The sequence below is a fragment of the Haliotis rufescens genome, unplaced genomic scaffold (genome assembly GCF_023055435.1).
Source record: "Haliotis rufescens isolate VD_foot unplaced genomic scaffold, xgHalRufe1.0.p SCAF_34, whole genome shotgun sequence".
Taxonomy (NCBI): Eukaryota; Metazoa; Mollusca; class Gastropoda; order Lepetellida; family Haliotidae; genus Haliotis; species Haliotis rufescens.
Window position 1 is genome coordinate 3,186,439 of NW_025964046.1, and position 24,221 is coordinate 3,210,659.

General features: G+C 41.5%; 2 protein-coding genes across 2 annotated transcripts in view; both read right to left on the reverse strand.

The window, feature by feature from the left end:
* LOC124148331 overlaps positions 1-24,221 on the reverse strand; it is a 109,462-nt gene that overhangs the window by 24,424 nt on the left and 60,817 nt on the right. The window lies entirely within an intron of this gene.
* Positions 1,680-16,324, reverse strand: LOC124148332. The gene is made up of 12 exons (XM_048380962.1): positions 16,081-16,324; positions 13,930-14,253; positions 12,384-12,710; positions 11,649-11,679; positions 10,645-10,676; positions 10,361-10,450; positions 8,222-8,305; positions 6,624-6,716; positions 4,983-5,075; positions 4,058-4,150; positions 3,060-3,135; positions 1,680-2,929 (listed from the first exon to the last, which is right to left on the reverse strand). Exons 1-10 carry the CDS (start codon positions 16,172-16,174, stop codon positions 4,098-4,100), a joined length of 1,221 nt encoding a protein of 406 aa, XP_048236919.1. The 5' UTR covers positions 16,175-16,324; the 3' UTR covers positions 1,680-2,929; positions 3,060-3,135; positions 4,058-4,097.

Consider the following 24,221-nt stretch of genomic DNA (forward strand, 5'->3'; position numbering starts at 1 on the left):
AAAAACTGTAAGTCGCAAGGAAATGATTCTCTTATTTCTGAATTTTTCAAAGCATCAAGTGATTTAATAGTACCATACCTAACAACCTTGTTTAACATTTTATTTGAAAATGGTTCGTTTCCCGAGTCGTGGTGTACTGGTGTTATCATACCTCTGCATAAGAAGGGCGATTACTCAAACCCCAATAACTACCGTGGTATCTCCTTGCTCAGCACTTTTTGTAAACTTTATGTTTCTGTACTTAATTCAAGACTTACGTTCTGGTCTGATGCGTATGATAAAATTTGTGACTCTCAAGCTGGTTTTAGGAAAGGTTATAGTACTATTGATAATATATTTATTCTGCAGTCTGTAATCCAGCATTATCTGTCTAGGAAGCGTGGTAAATTATATGTTCTTTTTGTTGACTTTAAAAAGGCTTTCGATTTTGTAAATAGATCTAAACTTTGGCTAGTTCTTAAATCCAGAGGTGTGTCCCCAAAAATGTTAAATGCATTAGAACCCATCTATTCCTGTGTTAAAAACTGTGTTAAGATCAGAAATTGTTTTACAGAATGTTTTGATTGCCCTCTAGGACTTCGGCAAGGCTGCGTAATGAGTCCATTCTTATTTTCTATTTTTATAAACGACTTAGCTTTGTATGTAGAATCAACATGCACTCCAGGTGTACAGCTACACCCTGACACTGTACAGATTTTTCTATTGTTGTTTGCTGATGATGTTGCACTTATTGCTGATACTTTGTATGGCCTTCAAAAACGCATAAAAGCTCTGGAAAGTTTTTGTAGTAACTATCATCTAACAGTCAACTTGGATAAAACTAAGGTAGTGGTATTTAAAAACGGGGGTATTTTATCAAAATATGAAAAGTGGTATTTCAAGGGTAAAAAACTTCAGTGTGTAAGTTCTTATAAATATCTCGGTACCATTCTTTCAAAAACTCTCTCCTGGTCTTTGCATGTTAATAGTGCTGCTTTACAAGCTAAAAAGGTCCTATTTGGTGTCATTAAATCTCTAAAAATGCTTCAACCTCTTCCTTATGACTTGTTTTTCAAAGTTTTTGATTCTAAAATATCTCCGATTCTTTTATACGGTGCCGAGATTTGGGGTGTAGATACCTACAAAGAATTAGAGCAAATCCAGATACTAGCATGTAAACGCTTTCTTGGGGTTAAACAATCTTCATCAAATCATGTGGTTCGGGGGGAATGCGGAAGGTATCCTATGTACATATGGGCTTATAAGCGTGTAGTTACTTATTGGTACAGAATTTTACATTTACCTGAAAATAGATTAGTTAAGAAATGTTATAGATTATTATTACTTGATGTTAATAATGGTAAGATCAACTGGGTCTCTAAAATCAAACACATTCTCTGTTCGTTTGGTTTTGGCTACATATGGGAGATGCAATTTAGTAATAATAGTAGAAGCTTTATCTTGGAATTTGTAAACCGTTTAAAAGCCTCGTCTGAGCAAGATTGGCATGCAGCTGTTTCATCTAGCACTAAATCCCAGAGTTACTCTCTTTACAAAATTTCATTTGGCTTAGAAAGCTATATCAAGGTAGTAAATGTTTCAAAATTCAGAGCTGCTCTTGCTCAGTTGAGATGCTCCTCCCATCGGCTGAGAATTGAGACCGGTCGATATATTAAGGAAATAAGAGAACAGAGACTGTGTTTGATGTGTAACCAGAATTTTATTGAGGACGAATATCATTTTGTGCTTGTATGCAATGCTTATAATAATTTAAGAGCTGAATACATTCCTCCTAAATATTTTACAACCCCTTCTAAAAATAAATTTAATGCTCTTATGTCATCCACTAACTCTAAAATCATACGAAATCTAGCAGTCTACGTTTACAAAGCTTTTCGACTTCGTTCATTACATACAGTCTAAATATTTATTTGTGTATATGCATGTGTATGAATGTGTATGGATATGGATGTATATGTAAACTAGTGGTAATTCTTTTTTCTCCCTCTCTCTGTAAATACTTCTGTGTAATAGGCCTACGGCCTAACACTTTTTGTGAATAAACAACTGGACATGCATGAACCAAGTCAGTAAAACTGAAACGTCACATGGGCAATATTTCAGCCATATCGTGACTTGTATCTAACAACATCAGTAACACTGGTGTATATGATTGACGGTATTATTGAGTATTCGATGCAAGGACAAATGAACCATCTGGAATGTATTTGAAAAAATAATACAACATAGTATTCAATAATGACACGTGCTAATTATTACTAACTGTGACAAAAGCACATCATATTAAAAGCAAAATAAGCAGTTTGAGTCACAAGTATATATTTGTCATATTCTACATATTCTACATATATCAAATGGGTTACATCAAAAATCTAAACCAAAGCGTCGGAGTTTTAATTCGTGTTGATATATTTGATATCAAAAGACACGCGGGTGAGATTATTCTTATCGTCCTGAATCAATCTTCTAGCCTTTTGCCAATGCAAACAGTACTAACCAGTGTCTTGAGTAATTAAACTACAGCTAACCAGCTTCTGTTATAGATTAGTGACGGCATTGTAACGATGACGTCACAATGGTATGCAAAGCGTGATGCAGTTCCATTGTAGCGATATCTTGTAGGATATACTCAAGCAATATGTGACAAACATCCGATCCGTGTTATTTATCATCTGTTTGGTTTAGAAGAATAGAATAGCTGTACACTGAATATGTTGTTTAACGGTAGAGAGCTACAGGTCCAACTCATCTGTTCCTGGTTTGTCTTGTGGCATGTTCTTTCTCAGCATTGTTTCTACTAAACTGTGCCCCGTTGGACCTGAATTATCTGTGCAGAATAACAATAAATTGGTAATTATCATAACAAAAGGTAACAAAGAAAAAAAACACAAAAGAGAAGCTGCACCACACTGTCCACCTCACAGTCCACCTCAAAGTCCACCCCAGAGTCCACTTCACAGTCCACTTCACAGTCCACTTCACAGTCCACTTCACAGTCCACCCCCCAGTCCACCCCACATTCCACCTCACAGTCAATCCCGCAGTCCACTTCAGTCCACTTCACAGTCTTCATCTTGTCTTACTACCCATGATCTTGTGGCTTCTACACCTAGCTGTACAGCTCAGACATCTCACCTATAAAAACAAAGTCATTTTTTATCGGTTTTATTTTATTTCATGTGCCCACGCATTGAGAATTGTTAAACAATATTTTAAGACGAGTAAAGGCAGGATGTCTTATAAATATGGACCCTCCTTCAGCTCAGGTATATTTAACGTAAATGATTCAGTATCAATCAGTGAAGTATTTCGTTTGCTCAGCTATGGAAGACATCAAAGCTCCGACGGCCCATGAAGACCCGGGTAGAGAATAGGTCTATAGCAACCCATGCTTGCCGTTAAAGGTGACTTGGTTGATGCATGTCATCGTATCCTAATTGCGTGGATCGATGCTCGTGATGCCTATCACTGATTGCCTGGCCAAGACTCGATTATTTACAGACCGTCGTCATATAGCTGGAATATTGCTGAGTGCTGCGTTAAGCCACAAACAAACAAACAAACAAACAAAGCTCGGGGACATCGGGACTCGATGCCGCGAATACCTACAATATGAGAACACAGGTGTGCTCGTCTTCAGTTTGATTGTTGTTCGCAAAGTTTATTCCATTTTATCATGGCGGGCGGTATATGGTTCAAGTCTTGACAACCTGATGCATTAAGTCGCTTCTTATGACAAGCAGGGTTCCAGGGGACCTGTTGTAGCCAGGACTCCCCACGTCCTGATGGAAGTTACAACATAGGAAAATACTATTCACTAAAACGATCAACTGACTCGATCATTTCGGTTGCCCATATTTATATGTTCACACGATTGTCTATCTCATTATCATAAAGCCAGGAGGTACTGTAGCCTAGCCAAACGATTTCGAATCTTTATATGGATGCGATATATGCATTCCTACCCCGGGATCCCCATCCGTGGTATTGCTGGAACATTGCTAATCTCAGCGTAAAACGCTATCACACAATCACTCGACAACATTATCTGACTTACCTCCCTTGTCTGTCGACTGGAGTGACTCTGCCCGATCCTCTCACTTGGGCTGTTTCTGTACCACGCTGTACACATCACATTCAGCAGCCCCATCTTCAAGAAACAATGGTAATCTAACTTTTAGTTAGGAAACAAACGACGAGTGGGGGTTGTTTATCGTACAATAAAACACTGCAGGGAGAATAAACCATGATGGGCGCAGCTCCGAGTGATTTATTCTCCCTGCAGTGTTTACTGTACGATAAAGAACGTCTATGAGACGTTTATTTCTTATATGAGACATCAACATCATGTACAGCCTCTTAAGGATGATGATGAAATGTACAAGCTTTCAAAATATTAACCCGTATTTTAATAATGATGACTCCCTCAACAGAATCAATGAAAGTCCATTTTATGCACAGGTGGGTATTTCCCGCAAATTCTCACAATCCTCACGTCGATTGCCTGTACCTTTTCTCCCAATGACGATTGTAATATCTCACCCACTTTTGGATGCGATCGTTCGGCTATCGCGTTTATCTTAGTAGCCGAGCTACATCTATGGGGAACAATTCACTAGACACTCCCTTCTCAAAAATAACGTCGTCCAATATACGTCATCAAGTTGTGAGCGCATGTTCGAATCTCCAGAAATGACGTCATGATAGTACAATGTTAATGAAATAAACCACACTTCGCTCTTCATTGTTCTTTGCTATATATCGCGTGGCTATCTTATATTTCCCATAACATCCTACTTCAAAAAGACATTTTGCACATGTACATAATCGCAAAGCCAATTGGAAGGTACGGTAGCTCAGTGAATCGAATTCGAATACCCATATGGATGCACTGTATGAATTCCCCGCCGTAATATTGCTGGAATATTGCTAAAAGTACAACCACACTCTATCACTCCCTCGGCAATACTAATCTGACCTACCATCTTTGTCCGTCGGCTGGTGTGACATTCCCTGGCCTTCCGTTTTGGGTTGTTTCTGTACGACGCTGTACACATCACAGGCAACGGCCTCCGCTTCAAGAAACAATGGTAATCTAACTTTTTAGTTACCAACAACATCCTACTTCAAAAAGTTAGTATGTACATGTACACATATGTGTATAATTTGGTTACTGATGTTCAATGCATAAATAACTATTACAACCATAGTCCAAGAACGTTTATCAAAGACACAATGACTCATTAATGAAACTTTAATTAATTAAAAACGCAGATTGAACATAGTATTTCTGTTTTTCAATCACTGGATTGTGTGGTCCAGATTCGATGATTTACAGACCGCCGTCAAATATTTGGAGTGTGATAGGCTACTAACCTTCACACTTCTTTGTACTCGGTACATATATAGACTTTTGTAAGAACAATGATTGATCGTTGTTTAACGCCACACACAACAATATGCAAGCTCTCTCTCTGCGGAGTGTAAATAATCAAGTTTTGACCAGACAATCCAGTGATTGATATCATGAGCATCGATGCACGTAATTGGGACACGATGACATGCACCAACTAAGTCAGCAAGCCTGACTACTCGATCCAATTAGTCCCGTCTTATGACAAGCATAGTCACCTTTAATGGCAAGCATGGGTTACTGAAGACCTATTCTACCACCGATCTTCACGGGTGGAGTACTAAGTAAGGACATATATGGATAACAAACTTAGTGTTTAACCTACACCGAAACGTTGCTCCTAATTGTAGAACAGAAGTTGTCCATATATGCAATTTTCCTGCACATTTATCTTTGTTCTGAGACATAATATTTTTTCGGACACTGCTTCAAGACATGATATCCACAAAGGAGGATCCAAAGACATGATTTCCACAAAGGAGGACCCTAAGACATGATATCCACAAATAAGCAACCTAAGACGTGATATCGAGAAAGGAGGACCCTAAGACATGATTAACACAAAGGAGGAACCTAAGACATGATATCCACAAAGGAGGATTCTGAGACATGATATCCACAAAGGAGGTTTCTGAGAGATGATATCCACAAAGAAGGACCCTAAGACATGATATCCACAAAGGAGGACCCAAATACATGATATCCACAAAGGAGGAACCTAAGACATGATATCCACAAAGGAGGAACCTAAGACGTGATCAACTCAAAGGAAGAACCTAAGACATGATATCCACAAAGGAGGACCCTAAGACATGATATCCACAAAGGAGGAACCTAAGACTTTATATCCACAAAGGAGGATTCTGAGACATGATATCCACAAAGAAGGATCCTAAGACGTGATATCCACAAAGGATGATCCTAAGACATGATTAACACAAAGGAGGATCCCAAGGCGTGATATCGACAAAGGGCATGTTCGAATCTCCAGAAATGACGTTGTGATAGCTATCTTATATTTCCAATAACATCCTACTTCAAAAAGACATTTTGCACATGTACATAATGGCAAAGCCAGATGGAAGGTATGGTAGCTCAGTGAATCGAATTCGAATATCCGTATGGATGCACTGTATGAATTCCCCGCCGTAATATTGCTAAAAGTACAACCACACTCTATCACTCCCTCGGCAATACTAATCTGACCTACCATCTTTGTCCGTCGGTTGGTGTGACATTCCCTGGCCTTCCGACTTGGGTTGTTTCTGTACGACGCTGTACACATCACAGGCAACGGCCTCCGCTTCAAGAAACAATGGTAATCTAACTTTTTAGTTACCAACAACATCCTACTTCAAAAAGTTAGTATGTACATGTACACATATGTGTATAATTTGGTTACTGATGTTCAATGCATAAATAACTATTACAACCATAGTCCAAGAACGTATATCAAAGACACAATGACTCATTAATGAAACTTTAATTAATTAAAAACGCAGATTGAACATAGTATTTCTGTTTTTCAATCACTGGATTGTGTGGTCCAGATTCGATGATTTACAGACCGCCGTCAAATATTTGGAGTGTGAAAGGCTACTAACCTTCACACTTCTTTGTACTCGGTACATATATAGACTTTTGTAAGAACAATGATTGATCGTTGTTTAACGCCACACACAACAATATTCCAGCTATATGTCGGCGGAGTGTAATTAATCTGGTTTTGACCAGACAATCCAGTGATTGATATCATGAGCATCGATGCACGTAATTGGGACACGATGAATGCACCAACTAAGTCAGCAAGCCTGACTACTCGATCCAATTAGTCCCCTCTTATGACAAGCATAGTCACCTTTAATGGCAAGCATGGGTTACTGAAGACCTATTCTACCACCGATCTTCACGGGTGGAGTACTAAGTAAGGACATATATGGATAACAAACTTAGTGTTTAACCTACACCGAAACGTTGCTCCTAATTGTAGAACAGAAGTTGTCCATATATGCAATTTTCCTGCACATTTATCTTTTTTGTGAGACAATATTTTTTCGGACACTGCCTCAAGACATGATGTCCACAAAGGAGGATCCAAAGACGTGATAAACACAAAGGAGGATTCTTAGACGTGATATCCACAAATAAGGATCCTAAGACATGATATCGAGAAAGGAGGATCCTAAGACATGATATCTACAAAGAAGGATCCTCAGACATGATATCCACAAAGGAGGATCCTAAGACATGATACCCACAAAGGAGGATCCCAAGACATGATACCCACAAAGGAGGATCCTAAGACAGGATATCCACAAAGAAGGATCCCAAGACATGATATCCACAAAGGAGGGACCCTAAGACATGATATCCACAAAATCGGATCCTAAGACGTGATATCGACAAAGGAGGAGCCTAAGACGTGCTATCCACAAAGGAGGATCCTTAGACAGGATATCCACAAAGGAGGATCCTCAGACGTGATATCGACAAAGGAGGATCCCAAGACATCATAAACACAAAGGAGGATCCCAAGACATGATATCCGAAAAAGGAGGATCCTAAGACATGATATCCACAAAGGAGGATCCTCAGACGTGATATCGACAAAGGATGATCCCAAGACATCATAAACACAAAGGAGGATCCCTAGACATGATATCCACAAAGGAGGATCCTAAGACATTTTTTCAGGACATTAAGTTTATCCAGCAAACAATTCTATGTTATCTGTAAAATGTGTAGAATTCTTTTGTCCATGATTTTCGGGCAAATAGTATTCATTAACACAGTTTTCCTGCGACTCACCATTCAGTGTTGATGAACGCTGTTTATCCGGGATGGCGTATATGTCTGCAACCTCCTGAGATGTACCAGGGGACGCCTGGGGGTCTAAAGGAGACAGTATTCAGTACAACATGAGACATGTTTACAAATGAATCAGTGCCAATGATTAAAAAACAGTGTACGAGACCTTCAAGATAGACCCATAGATCAAATGTTTAAATTTCGAGAAATTGATCCATCTACTTGATACATGATGGATTTAAATTTTAAAAAATCGTCAGAATTGGTAAAGGAAAGAATGAAACAGGCCCCTTCCAATGAATGAAACTTTTGTCAATCGACTTCGTGAACGTTTAAAAGCTGACGGATCATTTATCAATACAACAGGAATGTCCAAGCATACAGCTATAAGTTTATTAAATGAGTGGGCGGGGTTTTCCCCGGTTTTAGCCACAGAACGACGGTGGACACCAGACATAGGGTTGCAACATTATGGCCACGTGGGGAATCTTGCAGCTATTAGCGGCGAAGTAAGCAATCAAACCCGGGTCTTTGGATTGAAGATTCAACGCTTTGACAACCAGGCTACCACACCTCCCCCTTGTCATATATACCATAGACTCACCCTGGGTGCTGTCTGTCTTGTCTAGCCCCACCTATCTGGACATAGTAACGTCCCCACACCTCCCCCTTGTCATATATACCATACACTCACCCTGGGTGCTGGCTGCCTGGACCCACCTATCAGGACATAGTGACGTCCCCACCCCTCCCCCTTGTCATCTATATCATAGACTCACCCTGGGTGCTGGCTGTCTGTCTGGCCCCACCTATCAGGACACAGTGACGTCCCCACACCTCTCCCTTGTCACCTATACCATAGACTCACCCTGGGTGCTGTCTGTCTGGCCCAACCTATCAGGACATAGTGATGTCCCCACACCTCCCCCTTGTCATCTATACCATAGACTCACCCTGGGTGCTGCCTGTCTGTCTGGCCCCACCTATCTGGGCATAGTGACGTCCCCACACCTCCCCCTTGTCATCTATACCATAGGCTCACCCTGGGTGCTAGCTGTCTGTCTGGTCCCACCTATCAGGACGTAGTGACGTCCCCACACCTCCCCCTTGTCATATATACCATAGACTCACCCTGGGTGCTGGCTGCCTGGACCCACCTATCAGGACATAGTGACGTCCCCACACCTCCCCCTTGTCATCTATATCATAGACTCACCCTGGGTGCTGGCTGTCTGTCTGGCCCCACCTATCAGGACACAGTGACGTCCCCACACCTCTCCCTTGTCATCTATACCATAGACTCACCCTGGGTGCTGTCTGTCTGGCCCAACCTATCAGGACATAGTGATGTCCCCACACCTCCCCCTTGTCATCTATACCATTGGCTCACCCTGGGTGCTGTCTGTCTGTCTGGCCCCACCTATCAGGACACAGTGACGTCCCCACACCTCCCCCTTGTCATCTATACCATAGACTCACCCTGGGTGCTGCCTGTCTGTCTGGCCCCACCTATCTGGGCATAGTGACGTCCCCACACCTCCCCCTTGTCATCTATACCATAGGCTCACCCTGGGTGCTAGCTGTCTGTCTGGTCCCACCTATCAGGACATAGTGACGTTCCCACACCTCCCCCTTGTCATTTATACCATAGACTCACCCTGGGTGCTGGCTGTCTGTCTGGCCCCACCTATCTGGGCAAAGTGACGTCCCCACACCTTCCTTTGTAATATATATCATAGACTCACCCTGGGTGCTGTCTGACTGTCTGGCCCCGCCTATCTGGACATAGTGACGTCCCCATACCCCCCCCCCCCCCCCCCCCCCCCCTTGTCATATATACCATAGACTCACCCTTGGTGCTTTCTGTCTGTCTGGCCCCACCTATCTTGACATAGTGACGTCCCCATACCTCCCCCTTGTCATATATACCAAAGACTCACCCTTGGTGCTTGCTGTCTGTCTGGCCCCACCTATCTGGGCATAGTCCACGTCCCCAAAGTAGCTGCTGTAGATGGGATTACCCACCCTTGTCATCTATACCATAGACTCACCCGGGGTGCTGTCTGTCTGCCTAGACTCACCTATCAGGACATAGTGACGTCCCCACACCTCCCCTTGTCATATATACCATTGACTCACCCTTGGTGCTGGCTGTCTGTCTGGCCCCACCTATCTGGGCATAGTCCACGCCCCCATCGTAGCTGCTGTAGATGGGATTACCCACCATCACTGCAAAGTGGATGGGGAAATTTGCCTCAACGAAATATTGATATTGATATTGACAGAGGAAAAAAAGAAAGAAAGTTTCTTGCATTTGTTGATATTTGTTTACAGTTTTGTCATGTATAGATTGTATCCCTCTTTAATAAAACACTTCAAAACTGAATGTGTGATTTAATAATCTCGTATTTATATGTACTGACCATCATCTTCTCCCTGTTCCGGATCTTGATTTCTGATAAGTTAAATGTGTATGATTACATCATATTCGGTTTGTGTTGACATACAACATGAATAAATCAGTTCAGTTAAAACCTGTTGGAATAAGATTGTTTGAAATTCAGAGATGTCGCATTATTTAAATTGAACTGCCTTTGGTTTAGTTTACTTTGTTATATTAGCACACTAATAAATCTACGACGCCGCATTTCATTGTGATCATGGGTTCGAATCCCTATGTTTCTAGGTTTGTCAGCACCATACCCGTGTTCGTGGTTTCATTTAAGTGGTAAACGTCTGCGACCTGCACAGCTTCAGCCTTCCGACCACATCGAGCTGGCACTCTGTTACATAACTGAATCGGGGGCACGGGTGGCCCAGTCGTCTAAGGCGCCGCGATTCGATGTGGAGAGATGCGTCCCTTGGGCACGCCAGAAACCTAGGATTGTGGGTTCGAATCCCGGTTCGCCCCAATTATGTTTCTAGGTTTGTCAGCACCACACCCGTGCTCGTGGGTTTCACCGAAGTGGTAAACGTCTGAGACCTGCATCACTTCGGGCTTTCCTCCCACATTAAGCTGACACGCCGTGATATAACTGGAATACTGTTAAAAGCGGCGTTAAACCCAACTCACTCACTCACTCACATAACTGAATCATTTGTTATTTTGTTTTTTAAAAGATAATTATGTATTAGTTGTGGATAAGGATCTTGCACTGTCTGTACCATGCTGATATTCGAGTCTCAGACAACAGCAACAACGTTCATTTTATGCAGACAATCCATGACATCACATATCCTTCGCTCTTTCAATCCTTTTTTAATTAAATAAAGTGACAAAACCACTCCCACAATCATATGAAACCTCCACTAAAGGTTGAGTCCATCATACGTTTCCGACATTGTCATCAGCATGTATTATTAAACACTATCAAACAGTGATGATGCCAGGTGTTCGCGAAAAAGATGAAGAAATACCTCTACATACCTGTGATGACCTTTGACAGGCCGCTCAGCAGCTAAGGAAGAATGAATAGTACAGCATTGGATTCATATCATTCAAACAACATGCCTACGTCACTTATCGCTACGGAGTAACTACAACTGGTATATACTAGGTAATATGCACAAACATTTATTTATTTTGTAATTTTTTTTGCAATAAATGTTTTGCTATTTGAGCAAATATGATTCAAGAAAAACAAATTCCCTGAACAATGATATAAATTGATAACAACATTTCATTATTACGTCTGGAGAGGTCAAAAACGATATTTGTATAATGATGTCCCATTCTCCCTAAGACATCGGAGTTCTCTGTGCAGTTGCGTCGCTTAGGCTTCCCACGGACCTGTGGCCTTGGGTTCGAATCCCGGTTCCTCCTCATTATTTGTCTAGTCGGTTCGAATCCTGTTTCCAGGTTTGCCAGCACCATATCCCTGCTCGTGGGCTTCACCAAAATGGTAAAAACCTAAGACATGCATCACTTGGTTTCCCTCCCACATCAAGCTGACACACCATGATGCAACTGCCATACAGTTCAAATCAGCATTTACCCAAACACACTAACTCTAACGAATTCACTTCGCCATTACTTGCTACTGACATACACGGCTTCTTATATGAAGATGGAGTGCCGGCAACGTTTGAAAAACTGTTCAAAGCGGCGTTGAACCAAACCCAACTCCCTCACTCACTCTCTTGTGAACAGTACAGTACTTACAGCCATCGGTTTGCCTCTGTTTCCTTGATCGGAGTAAGCAGCAGACAGCGATGACGGCAGCAAGTAGAACCAGAGCACCGCCAATGGTTCCTCCAAGCAGGGGAAGCATGGAGTTTACGGGGGGTGTTTGGGGATTTGTAGAGTCTTTGGTTCTGCTTTCATTCTTGTACCCAGTGCTGCTTGTATCCGTTACAGAGGTTGTAGGTTTATTTGTTGAGTGAGTAGGTCCGGGGGCAGTGGACGTAGTAGTGGCTTGAGCTGTTGATGTTGATGTCACTTTTCTCCTTGTTGACGATGCCAGACTCGTTGTTTTTAAAGTTGTTTGTTCTAAGCAGTGATTAGAAATTAAAAGCCAGCACACTCTAAAGCCTTAAACTGTGCAAAAATAATTGGTAGTTGACACCTCTGGAGAAAATGTTTTGAAAAGTAAAATGCATGAAAAAGCAATAACATTTTCTTAATTTGTTTGACGTATCCCAATACTGTTTATCTATTTAAAAAGAAAGGAATTTAAAGGACTACCATAAAGAATACGTTTAAATGTACTGCCTATTACAAGCGAACAGGCCTTCAGCAACCCATGCTTGCCGTAAAAGGCGACTATTCTTGTCGCAAGAGGCGACTAACGGGATCGGGTGGTCAGGCTCGCTGACTTGGTTGATGCATGTCATCGTATCCCGATTGCATGGATCGATGCTCTTTATGTCAATCACTGGATTGTCTGGTCCAGACTCGATTATTTTTATAGACCGCCGTCATATAGCTGGAATATTGCTCAGCGCGGCGTTAACTTGTGACAACAAACAAACAAACCTATTACAAGCCCTATTATTTTGTAAAACGTTGAAGATGTATGTGATTCATGTGAACATCCTGTTGGGTGAGTGAGTGAAGGTGTGGAGCTAGTGTTAGAAGCCATCAAGAGCGGGCACGTCCAGGAGGAGTTTCCCCTCAAGTCAGCCAAGGATGCTGACATATTTCTCTAGAAACGTCCTGTTGGTTAATTTGTCATAATTTTTAACATGCTGGAAATGCAATTGTATCCCCATAATGTGACCAAACTTAATCTAAATGGGTTCGTCGATCCTTTGTTTTCGATATGGTGAGAGCAATGTATAGTTAGCTTGCATATGACATATTATCATAGGCAGACAGAGTTGAAATAAATTACTTTTCCCGAGGAAGTTGAAAGGTTTATATAGACATAGGATAGGGGTACATCATAAACGATAATCCAACAGTGTTTGTTATGAAGATGATAACGTCATATATTGGTTAGTTGAGATTAAATTGCATGGAAAAGTTGGAAGGAAAATATTCTTATTATACTTTACATAACATCCTATGGCGACTGACGCCACGTGGTCTTCCTTTCGTGTAAATGGTCTGATATAGCGTAAAGACAACAACTTTCCCTGGTCACTACGTGATTTATAACTGAATGAAGATGGAGAGGATATGATTCGGGCAGCCTTATTCAACATTGCATTTTCCATGTTGAACATCATAGCTAAAACACTAATAATGAAAGATCGTCTTACAGTACCTGCCGGTGGCGCCACAACATGGACATGGATTTTCCTGGTTGAGTATTTGTCTAATCTGCAACTCCAAATTCCATCGTGCTCGTTGCTGATGTTGGAGATGTTGAGAGCATGTTTAGTGCAGTCCGTGTTTCCCAATGACAGGCCGGGTAGAACTGGTTTTCCGAAGCGTATATGGCATTTTTCAGACGTTCCTTGTAAATCCGCAACAAACTCACTCCTACCAGCTATGGACCAGACGTACACGCCTGGTGCTCTACCCGTACACTCCAAAACAACATCACTTCCCGCTACAACTGATGTATTCTGGGTGACAGGATATGTCGCTGAAAAAGCAATAGAAATAATATATGTATATATAAACAGATCATGAGTGTGTAATGTCATAGGTATAAGCAGTAAACAATAGCATGATCACTGGATTGTCTGGTCCAGACTGCATCACTATCTATTAATTGTCGTATTTCATGATTAACATGTATAGAAATATATAGTAAAGGGCGCTTAACTTTTTATAGGTGTATGTTTGTCTCCCATATGGTACCACGTGATTCTTGTTGAAGTTCCCTCAGATTTTGGGTGAGTTGGGTTTAACGCCACTTTCAGTAGCATTCCTAGGTGTTTTTTCCTTGTTTTTTTATCACAGCGCGTCTATTCGGTGTGGGAGAAAAGCCCGAAGTGATGCAGGTCTCAGATGTTTACCCCATTTTGAAACCCACGAGCACGGGTATGGTATTGACAAATCTAGAAACATAAACGGGACGAACCGGGATTCGAAACAACGATCATAGGTTTCTGGCGTTTCAAAGGGACGCAACTCTGCACAACTACTAACGGCGCCTGAGATACGTGCACCTCGTTTACAGTAACATCATGATGCACGTGTCTATGAATAGCATTGTTTCAGAATTTACTTTTTTGCGTGTATGGAAGTATAAATGGAAAACCATGTGAGCACGCATTACGTAATTCCGCGCAATTAGCGTGGTCTAATGGCTTTAGGTTTATGGAAACATGACCACAAAATATATTGCTTGGTTAACAACCCCAACGTTATGGAATCAACGGAATATAATGGTTGCACTCAAAATAGCTCTCCCGTATCATTTGTACTATATAAGTCTCTCGTCGTTTTTTCATACGACAAACCCAAGAGTTTCAAGAACATACATATTTTTTTTGTTCCTTTATACAAAACACGACTCCACAATTACTTTTATAGGTATGGTATTGTACCAAGTGTTTCTTTTTGATCGAAATTGTTACCTTAATATTTCTTAATAATTACATAAAGTAGAAATTTTACAAAATGAATATATTTAATCTAGAAGAGACTGATTGTAATGAAATATTATGAAATTCATGTATTTTGGGGTCCTGGACAAAGTTCAAAGGACCTGCCAATCAAGGCAAGAGGCGAGAAGAATTGAAACAGTCAGAACGTAACGAACTGGAACAAATATCTCCGGGAGAAGGCGGCTGTTTCAAATGACATGGTCAGCTACCGCCAGATTCAAACATTAGTTCCCTGAGAAAGGGAAGACAAAGTTGGAAAATGGCGGGTAATAAAATGAAACCCGAAGACATGAAATTTGTGGAACCGAGGCGAGCGGGAAAGAAACAGACGAGCGAGCCTGTACGTTTGCTGTTTATTCCTTCTCGACTTTCGGTATCAAGGGTAGTTTGGGCGATGTATATGCATGGATTTGGCTATATGTCCTGTCCATAACGATACACGTGAGCAGAAAGGGATTTCTCTCGACTGTAATATCGGGATTCCCCGACATTCCGCAGTAATAAAAGAAGTGCGCCTCGGTAGGCATGGATTATTTTACATTCAATGGGAAATGAATGCAATAACACGTGACCAATTGAGCTAATCAGAATGCAGAAATTATAATGATCACAACGACAATTTTTTTATTATTTTTTTTAAACATAATTTTTCTATGTGTACTTGTCCCTGTCGCCTTGCCGAGTCAATAACGCTGATTTGAATAAATGATAACTTTTATTTTCAAGAAAAAAGCATTTGGCGAAAAAGCACAGCAAAATGATTGAACATCGGATTGAAATCTCTTGATCAAATTCGGATTTCCTCATTGGTGGAACAAGTAATTGTAGATTCTGCTTCAGGTGAGCTGAAAACTTACCTTCATATGTCGGCGTTCCATCCACTCCATATGTCCAGAAACACGACCATGACATGATTCCAAAAAAGACACAGGTTGTTCGAATATACATCATGTTGAAATGGCAGTGTTTCACCACATATCTTTGTGTTGATATAAGCGACAAATACCAGTTCCACAGCACGATCCCGACAGTACCACGACCATGCGCCCACTAATCATCAGCACACAGCGACGACACCAGGCGCTCGCGAAAAGGCGAGAGCAACGCGACCCGGAAGTTACGAAATACGTCAGAGTGGTCTTTGTGTCATCAAGTATGCCAGATACTGTACATTACGCACTATGGCCGGAAAAGGTCTATTTTATATAAAGTGATCACTAGAACGGCGATTGTTATACGAGTTCCAAATATACAACTATATCCGGAACAAGGTCTATTTTAAAGTGATCACAAGAACGTGGTAACGGCGGTTGTTACAACTTCCTTATATAAGAGTTCACATATTTAACCATAATTTATAAGCAATCTCTCATGTTTGATAGTCCATCACGATTTAATTTCCAGTTTCGTTTTATCTTTCGTTTATGGACGATGGGTCATGACCGCACAGGTTAATACTACTTAAGCAATCATGCGGGTGTGGAGTCGTAGCGTTGTGCTTCTATGTTTGCGGATATTTGCCATGGTAAAGGTGGCTCCTATTCTAAACCCTTCAAAGTAAAATCTTGCAATTAAGGGAATAATTGTTGAAGATGAAAAAGAAACAGGGCTGACAAGTTCTTTTCGAATCACGAAATCTTTTGAAACTGAATGTCAGACAGGACCATATTGGACAGCCGTCTTCGAAGGTTAACCCGCAGGCACAACATACTGCTTTCTGTTTGTTTGTTTGTTTGTTGTTTAACCCCGCACTCAGCAATATTTCAGCTATATGACGGCGGTCTGTAAATAATCGAGTCTGGACCAGACAATCCAGTGATTGACATCATGAGCATCGATCCACCCAATTGGGATACGATGACATGCATCAACCAAGTCAACGAGCCTTACCACCCGATTTCGTTAGTCGCCTCTTACGACAAGCATAGTCGCCTTTTACGGCAAGCATGGGTTGCTGAAGACCTATTCTACACCGGATCTTCACGGGTCTACTGCTTAATGCTCAGCAATGGCCCTAATGAAGGTCCCGATAGCTTCAGTAATGTGCTATGAACGGATTTAATCGTAGACATTTTTCAGGTTGAACACACGTTCTTGCAAAGGAAAACTGAAATATATATTGATATAGATTGATCGTTGATATCGATCAGCATGTTCATTTTCGGATTGTATAATAACAATGTCTGTGCTGTTGCCGTAAACTAACGGACAATTAACGTCATTTTTTTAATGCGGCTGGATCCTTCAAGTCACAGATGAAATACTGACTAATGCTAATGCCAGTATTTTATCTGTGACTTGAAGGTTCCAGCTGCGTTTAGGAACAAGTGAACAAAGCATCTCTCTCGCACACCCAAAAGCCTATCCAGTATTTTATATTTCTATTCTATTGTGGTCAGTACCATAGGCCCACTAGCCAGGACACATGGTTCAATGCCTATGTCTTATGTCATATGGCAGAGTATTTTATTGTTGAACAATGAGTGTGACTGTGTTACCTTGTTTCTGTTGAGATTCGGTCGACGCTCATTGTGTTTGGACGGTGATTAGTTATCAGGAATGTAGTACTGTCTAATGTAAGCAGTTTTGAGGAGTTTACTATATTTAGATGCTAGTGCTATGTGTACACTTCCGGAATACCATTGAATATTCTGAAATGTTCTATTGCCGCTAGGATGGTGATGGCCTTTAGTAGATTTCCAGAAGCTAGGCAGGTTGTATATAAGGGACAATAGCGTTTTACGGATATCTCACGCATTTCATCGCTTCGGAACCAGCTTTCATGCGAGGATCGCTCATCATCCCTGATTCCCTGCCTAGATCATCTCGGAAGCTTGACCACTGTATCCACTGGGTGACTATGCTATTATCACTGACTTGGCTATCACCATTATATTTAGATCTGATACTGACCACTCCCATTTTATCATATATTTCCGTTGAATATTGTACTACCACTCTATTGAGTGCAACCATAGTAATTGCTGAGCAGTAATTTTTAATCATTTTCAAACTTCCTTAATTGTGTAATACATGTTTGGATTATATACCACAAGTTTGTTGTTTCTTGATTTCCCACTAAGTTCTGTTATGTACAGATTTCTCGGTTAACATATCGTTTTAATTTGGGAATCGAAACGTAACAATAAACATGTTGCTTTTTTAACGTATGACAGTATATGTAACTGTTTTGTAATGTGCTCTGTTATGACAGAGTCAAATAGTATCTGAATTTGAAGTGATCACACGCTAAGCAATACATGCACACTCTCTGAGCGTATACATTCACATAACAGGGAATACATGTCAACGTATCCCAATTGCGTGGATTGATGCTCACGATATCAATCACTGGATTATCTGGTCCAGACTCGATTATTTACAGACCGCTGTCATATAGCTGGAATATTGCTGAGTGTGGCGTTTAACAACAAACAAACACATAGCAGGGATCCTTCAGAATAAAAATTCAACAGCGGATAGATGTGACATTCGATAATCACATTTCTTTATACTTTATTTGGCTGTCGACTGACAAGTGTGTGATTCCTCGATGTTTCCACAACAGCTGAGGGGATATATGACGCACGGGAAGTACACCCTCACCATCGGCCCAGCTTCCTTGTTTATGTCGAAGTGACATGCCAGGATCAGAAGAAATAACACCCCAGCGCCATCTGTGCATCAGGCGGATTTCATTAGCTGTAGTTAAGTATGTTTCGATATGGAAAACTGACCTTAACACTTATGTCGCCGGCAGGCTACATTCTACTTTGGTCCATCTTAAGGCCGGTCCTCCATTGTCTACATATAAGGAGTTGTACGTGCTACCCCTACCTGGCTTAACGCCTAATTCACGGGCTTCTACCTGTGATGTCACGGGAATTTGATCGCACAGACAATTGTCACCTGTCAGCCTGGTAGGATTGGCCGACAGCACTCAACACTTTTCTAATGTTGACGTTTCATGTTACAGGCAAATAAATACATTTTAAAAGAAACTCCGTCTTCAATACTTGTCTGGGACGACTAGAAGCCTGAACCTGCGACAAAATGGCGCCCGAAGAGGGACGGAGTTGTCATTACACCTGAGCAACACAACGTCGACGACGACCCCGCTTTCACGACTAGGCCTATGTACTTGCATGGTTCGTCAACCGCCGATGCATGGATCATGATACGGCATACAACCTACCAACAAGTGACTGATTCACGATTACTGTGAGTGACTTTATGATACCTGTGACATCAACCATGACTGTGTTTATCTGTGATACTTTCACCTGTGATATATTCTGTGATTAACTTTTAAGAAGTGATCATCATCAGACTTAAAGACTTTACATCATCGTGTACTTTATAAACACTTCATCATCTGTGTCACCGTGACTTGCATGTCATAACTTTATTTTCTGTGTATACACGCATTTTATGAAACATCTACAACCCTTGCGCAATATATACTTTGTACATAAACTTGTGTTCTATCTTAAAACCTATAGGTGCATTATACGCCTATCGTTTTAAGCTAGAATATCTGCTACTGCAGTTTATCTTAGTTCCTGTGTTTCTAGTATTTAGTTTAGCATTTGGTTCTAGTTTAGTGTAGTTTAGTTTAGTTTAAATTTAGTTTCATTGCCATGTCTTATTTTCATCGTCTGTAAAACGATCTTCAGTGTTGTCAATAATATTGAGGGTTTGTTGTTCTTCATTATTTACATTACGTGATTGCATGTGTGAGCGCGTCCGTCACGTACACTTGCACTAATAACAGCTGCACTCGCGTTATACGTTTCCGCGTTGTTTGGCCCCGTTCGTGTTAAAGTAAATGTAACTTAATTTTCATCAATCATTGGACTTAGTTTATATCAATAAAGTGTTAGTATATACCTACACTCCCATGTCACCTTAGCATTTGTCTCTCTGTCTTTTTCACCCATCCTCATAATTACCTGTCGGCGATTGTCTCCCTTGGTGTTCTATTCGTCTGGGTATGTCATTGTGGAGGTAGTTATTTATTCCGGTTCAGCACAACGGGTATATTTTACTGGTGCTTTCCTGCACTGTTGTGTTCAAAGTCCACACTGTGAAGGTTTGGTGCTTTTTGTGCATATTTTCTGCGATTATTATATGTGTTTATTTGTTTTCTTTAAACACATATCTGGTGATCAAGGTCACTTGTATATTGCGTACTTGCAATTGGTGTATTTAAGTTTTTCTAAAAAACAAAACAAAACAGCGCCTATTGTGTTTTCTTTATCACCTATCAAAGCATTGCTTCCCCCATTGTATATACCTACAACAGTGCTTCACCATTGGCATAATTTAATTCAGTGACATATATTGTCATTTGTTTTTACATTGTTTTGTGCACAGCCGGGTTGTGTTGACATAGTCATGTAATTCAGTGACACACATTGTCATTGTTTATATTGTTGTGTGCACATCCGGGTTGTTTTGACATGGTCATGTAATTAATTCAGTGACACACATTGCCATTGTTTATATTTATAGTGTACAACCGGGTTGTGTTGACATGGTCATGTAAGTCAGTGACACACATTGTCATTGTTTATATTTATAGTGTACAACCGGGTTGTGTTGACATGGTCATGTAAGTCAGTGACACACATTGCCATTGTTTATATTTATAGTGTACAACCGGGTTGTGTTGACATGGTCATGTAAGTCAGTGACACACATTGTCATTGTTTATAGTTATAGTGTACAACCAGGTTGTGTTGACATGGTCATGTAAGTCAGTGACACACTTTGTCATTGTTTTAATCAACGTGGTGAAGATTGGGAGGTTAAGTCTGAAGTTTTATCTGATGGAGATGAATTTAAGATGTTAGCCTACTTGAAGAGCACTGGTAAATATAACATTCATCAAGTTACAACCCAACCAAAACAGAAACATCTGTTCACACCCAACCCAAGCCAGGAACACATGTTCACACCAATCAAACCAGGTTATTCTCCTTTCACTCCTGGTCCAGCAGCAAGTGCAAACCGTTGCTTTTATCCACAGCCTTTCTCGACTTCTCCTTGGCCTGTATATCAGCAACCACTTAGGATATCTACCTTTTCATGTGAAGATCAAGGTAGTAAGGGAGATACATCCTTTGAGATGTGGAAGTTCGAGATCCGATGCCTCATTAGAGACGACACTTATCCTACAGCCACTCTGACTCAGGCAGTTAGGAAGTCACTTAAAGGTGATGCTGCTCGTATTCTCCTTTCCTTTGGTGAAGACGCTACAGTGACTGATATTATTAACAGGCTTGAGGGTCCGTATGGTACAGTTGTCACTGCAGAAAATCTATTTCAAGAATTCCACCAAGCTATGCAAGGAGGTACAGAGTCAGTAGCGTCTTAGGCTATTCGTATTGAGGATTTACTTCAACAAGCACTGGATAGAGGAACGTACACAGATAAACCAGCTAGTAGTGCTATGCTAAGGAACCGCTTCTGGACTGGACTTAGGAGTACACATCTGAAGGATGCTACAAGACATGCCTTTTATTCCAACCGGGACTTCAGTACACTTATGCAGTCTGTGAGAATTATTCTTCAAGGTCCGAGTAAAGTACTTGGGACATGTGGTATCTGTGAACGGAATTGAAACAGACCCGGACAAGATTGCTGCACTCAAGGACTGGCCAATCCCCAAGGATGTTAATGATGTCAGAAAATTCCTCGGATTCACTGGGTATTACCGCAGCTTTGTCAAGAACTTTGCCAGAATTTCTCGACCCTTAAATGATCTTCTGAATGGACAGCCAAAAAAAGAAAAGAAAGAATGCTAAAAAATCCATTAAAAGCAAGAAACTATTTTCCCTGCATTTTCAATATCGCCAGCGACCTAGATCATTACGTTGATAAAAATGTTAAGAAAATTTCAGTCTACAATTTTACTGTTAGAATTGCTTATTTTTTATCGATGACATGTGTAGGAAAGTTTCAGCATCAGTTGCCATGACAACGTGACAAACTGCATTAAGACATTAATCAACATTTACACATGGACAGCCAGCCAGTGTGAGCTAAACCACTTGGCAACATCTCTGGCAGTCACACAAACACAGGGCACCAATACATGGAACAATGGATATCATAACAATCACACACCACGTGACATTGTCTTGTAATAATAACAATCTGGGTGATATAGGCTTGAGGTTTAACACTAACCTATATACACATAAAACAACCACTGGGAAACTGAGTTGACAGAAACAGACTAGAAATACATTATACATCCAGTGTGTTCACCTGGGGATCTATCAATCACTGGATTGTCTGGTCCAGATTTGAATATGTACCATACGTCAGAGCAGGGATAGAAACTAACAGTTTTACTCCACTAGTCCTTATAATGATAACATGTAGCAAAACCTGTAAAAATGACAAATTTCGACTAGTCCTTATGATACCTTACCTATTGGGCAGTTTGGCAAGGACTCTAGGACTAGTGCCGATTTTTAACACTGCAGAGCTTAAATACTATCCCCTGTGACAGTCTGTGTGTGTCTTGCAGGGAGGGAGGGGGAAGGAGAGAGAACTGCACTGGCATATTTTTGTGTGTGTGTTCATTTACGTCATTGCAAGCAATATTAAACCTATATGATATGCCCGACTTATTAATCATTGACTGCGGACAAAACAAACCAGTGATCAATATGATAAGCACTGACGTATGATGACCCACAAATAAGCATGTCAACGAGTTTGACCATGTGGTTCATTTAATTGCTCCAATTTTAATCACTCACTCACTCCCCTCACTCACTCACTCCACTCACTCAACTCCACTCCACTCACTCACTCCACTCCACTCACTCACTCCACTCCACTCACTCACTCCACTCCACTCACTCACTCCACTCCACTCACTCCACTCCACTCCACTCCACTCACTCACTCCACTCACTCACTCCACTCACTCACTCCACTCACTCACTCCACTCACTCACTCCACTCACTCACTCCACTCACTCACTCCACTCACTCACTCCACTCCACTCACTCCACTCCACTCACTCCACTCCACTCACTCACTCCACTCACTCACTCCACTCACTCACTCCACTCACTCACTCCACTATCTCACTCCACTCACTCACTCAACTCACTCACTCACTCCACTCACTCACTCCACTCACTCACTCCACTCACTCACTCCACTCACTCACTCCACTCACTCACCCCACTCACTCACCCCACTCACCCCACTCACTCACCCCACTCACTCACCCCACTCACTCACCCCACTCACTCACCCCACTCACTCAACTCACTCCACTCACTCCACTCACTCCACTCACTCCACTCCACTCCACTCCACTCCACTCCACTCCACTCCACTCACTCACTCACTCACTCACTCACTCACTCACTCACTCACTCACCTCACCTCACCTCACCTCACCTCACCTCACCTCACCTCACCTCACCTCACCTCACTCACTCACTCACTCACTCACTCACTCCCCTTACTCACTCACTCACTCCCCTTACTCACTCACTCACTCCCCTTACTCACTCATTCACTCACTCACCTCACTCACTCCCCTTACTCACTCACTCACTCACTCACTCTCCTTACTCACTCACTCACTCACTCCCCTTACTCACTCACTCACTCACTCACTCCCCTTACTCACTCACTCACTCCCCTTACTCACTCACTCACTCACTCACTCACTCCCTCCCCTTACTCTCACTCACTCACTCCCCTTACTCTCACTCACTCACTCCCCTTACTCACTCATTCACTCACTCACTCCCCTCACTCACTCCCCTTACTCACTCACTCACTCACTCTCCTGACTCACTCACTCACTCACTCACTCACTCACTCACTCACTCACTCACCTCACTCACTCACTCACTCACCTCACTCACTCACTCACTCGCTCACTCCCCTCCCTCTCTCACTCACTCACTCACTCACTCACTCACCTTACTCACTCACTCACTCACTCACCTTACTCTG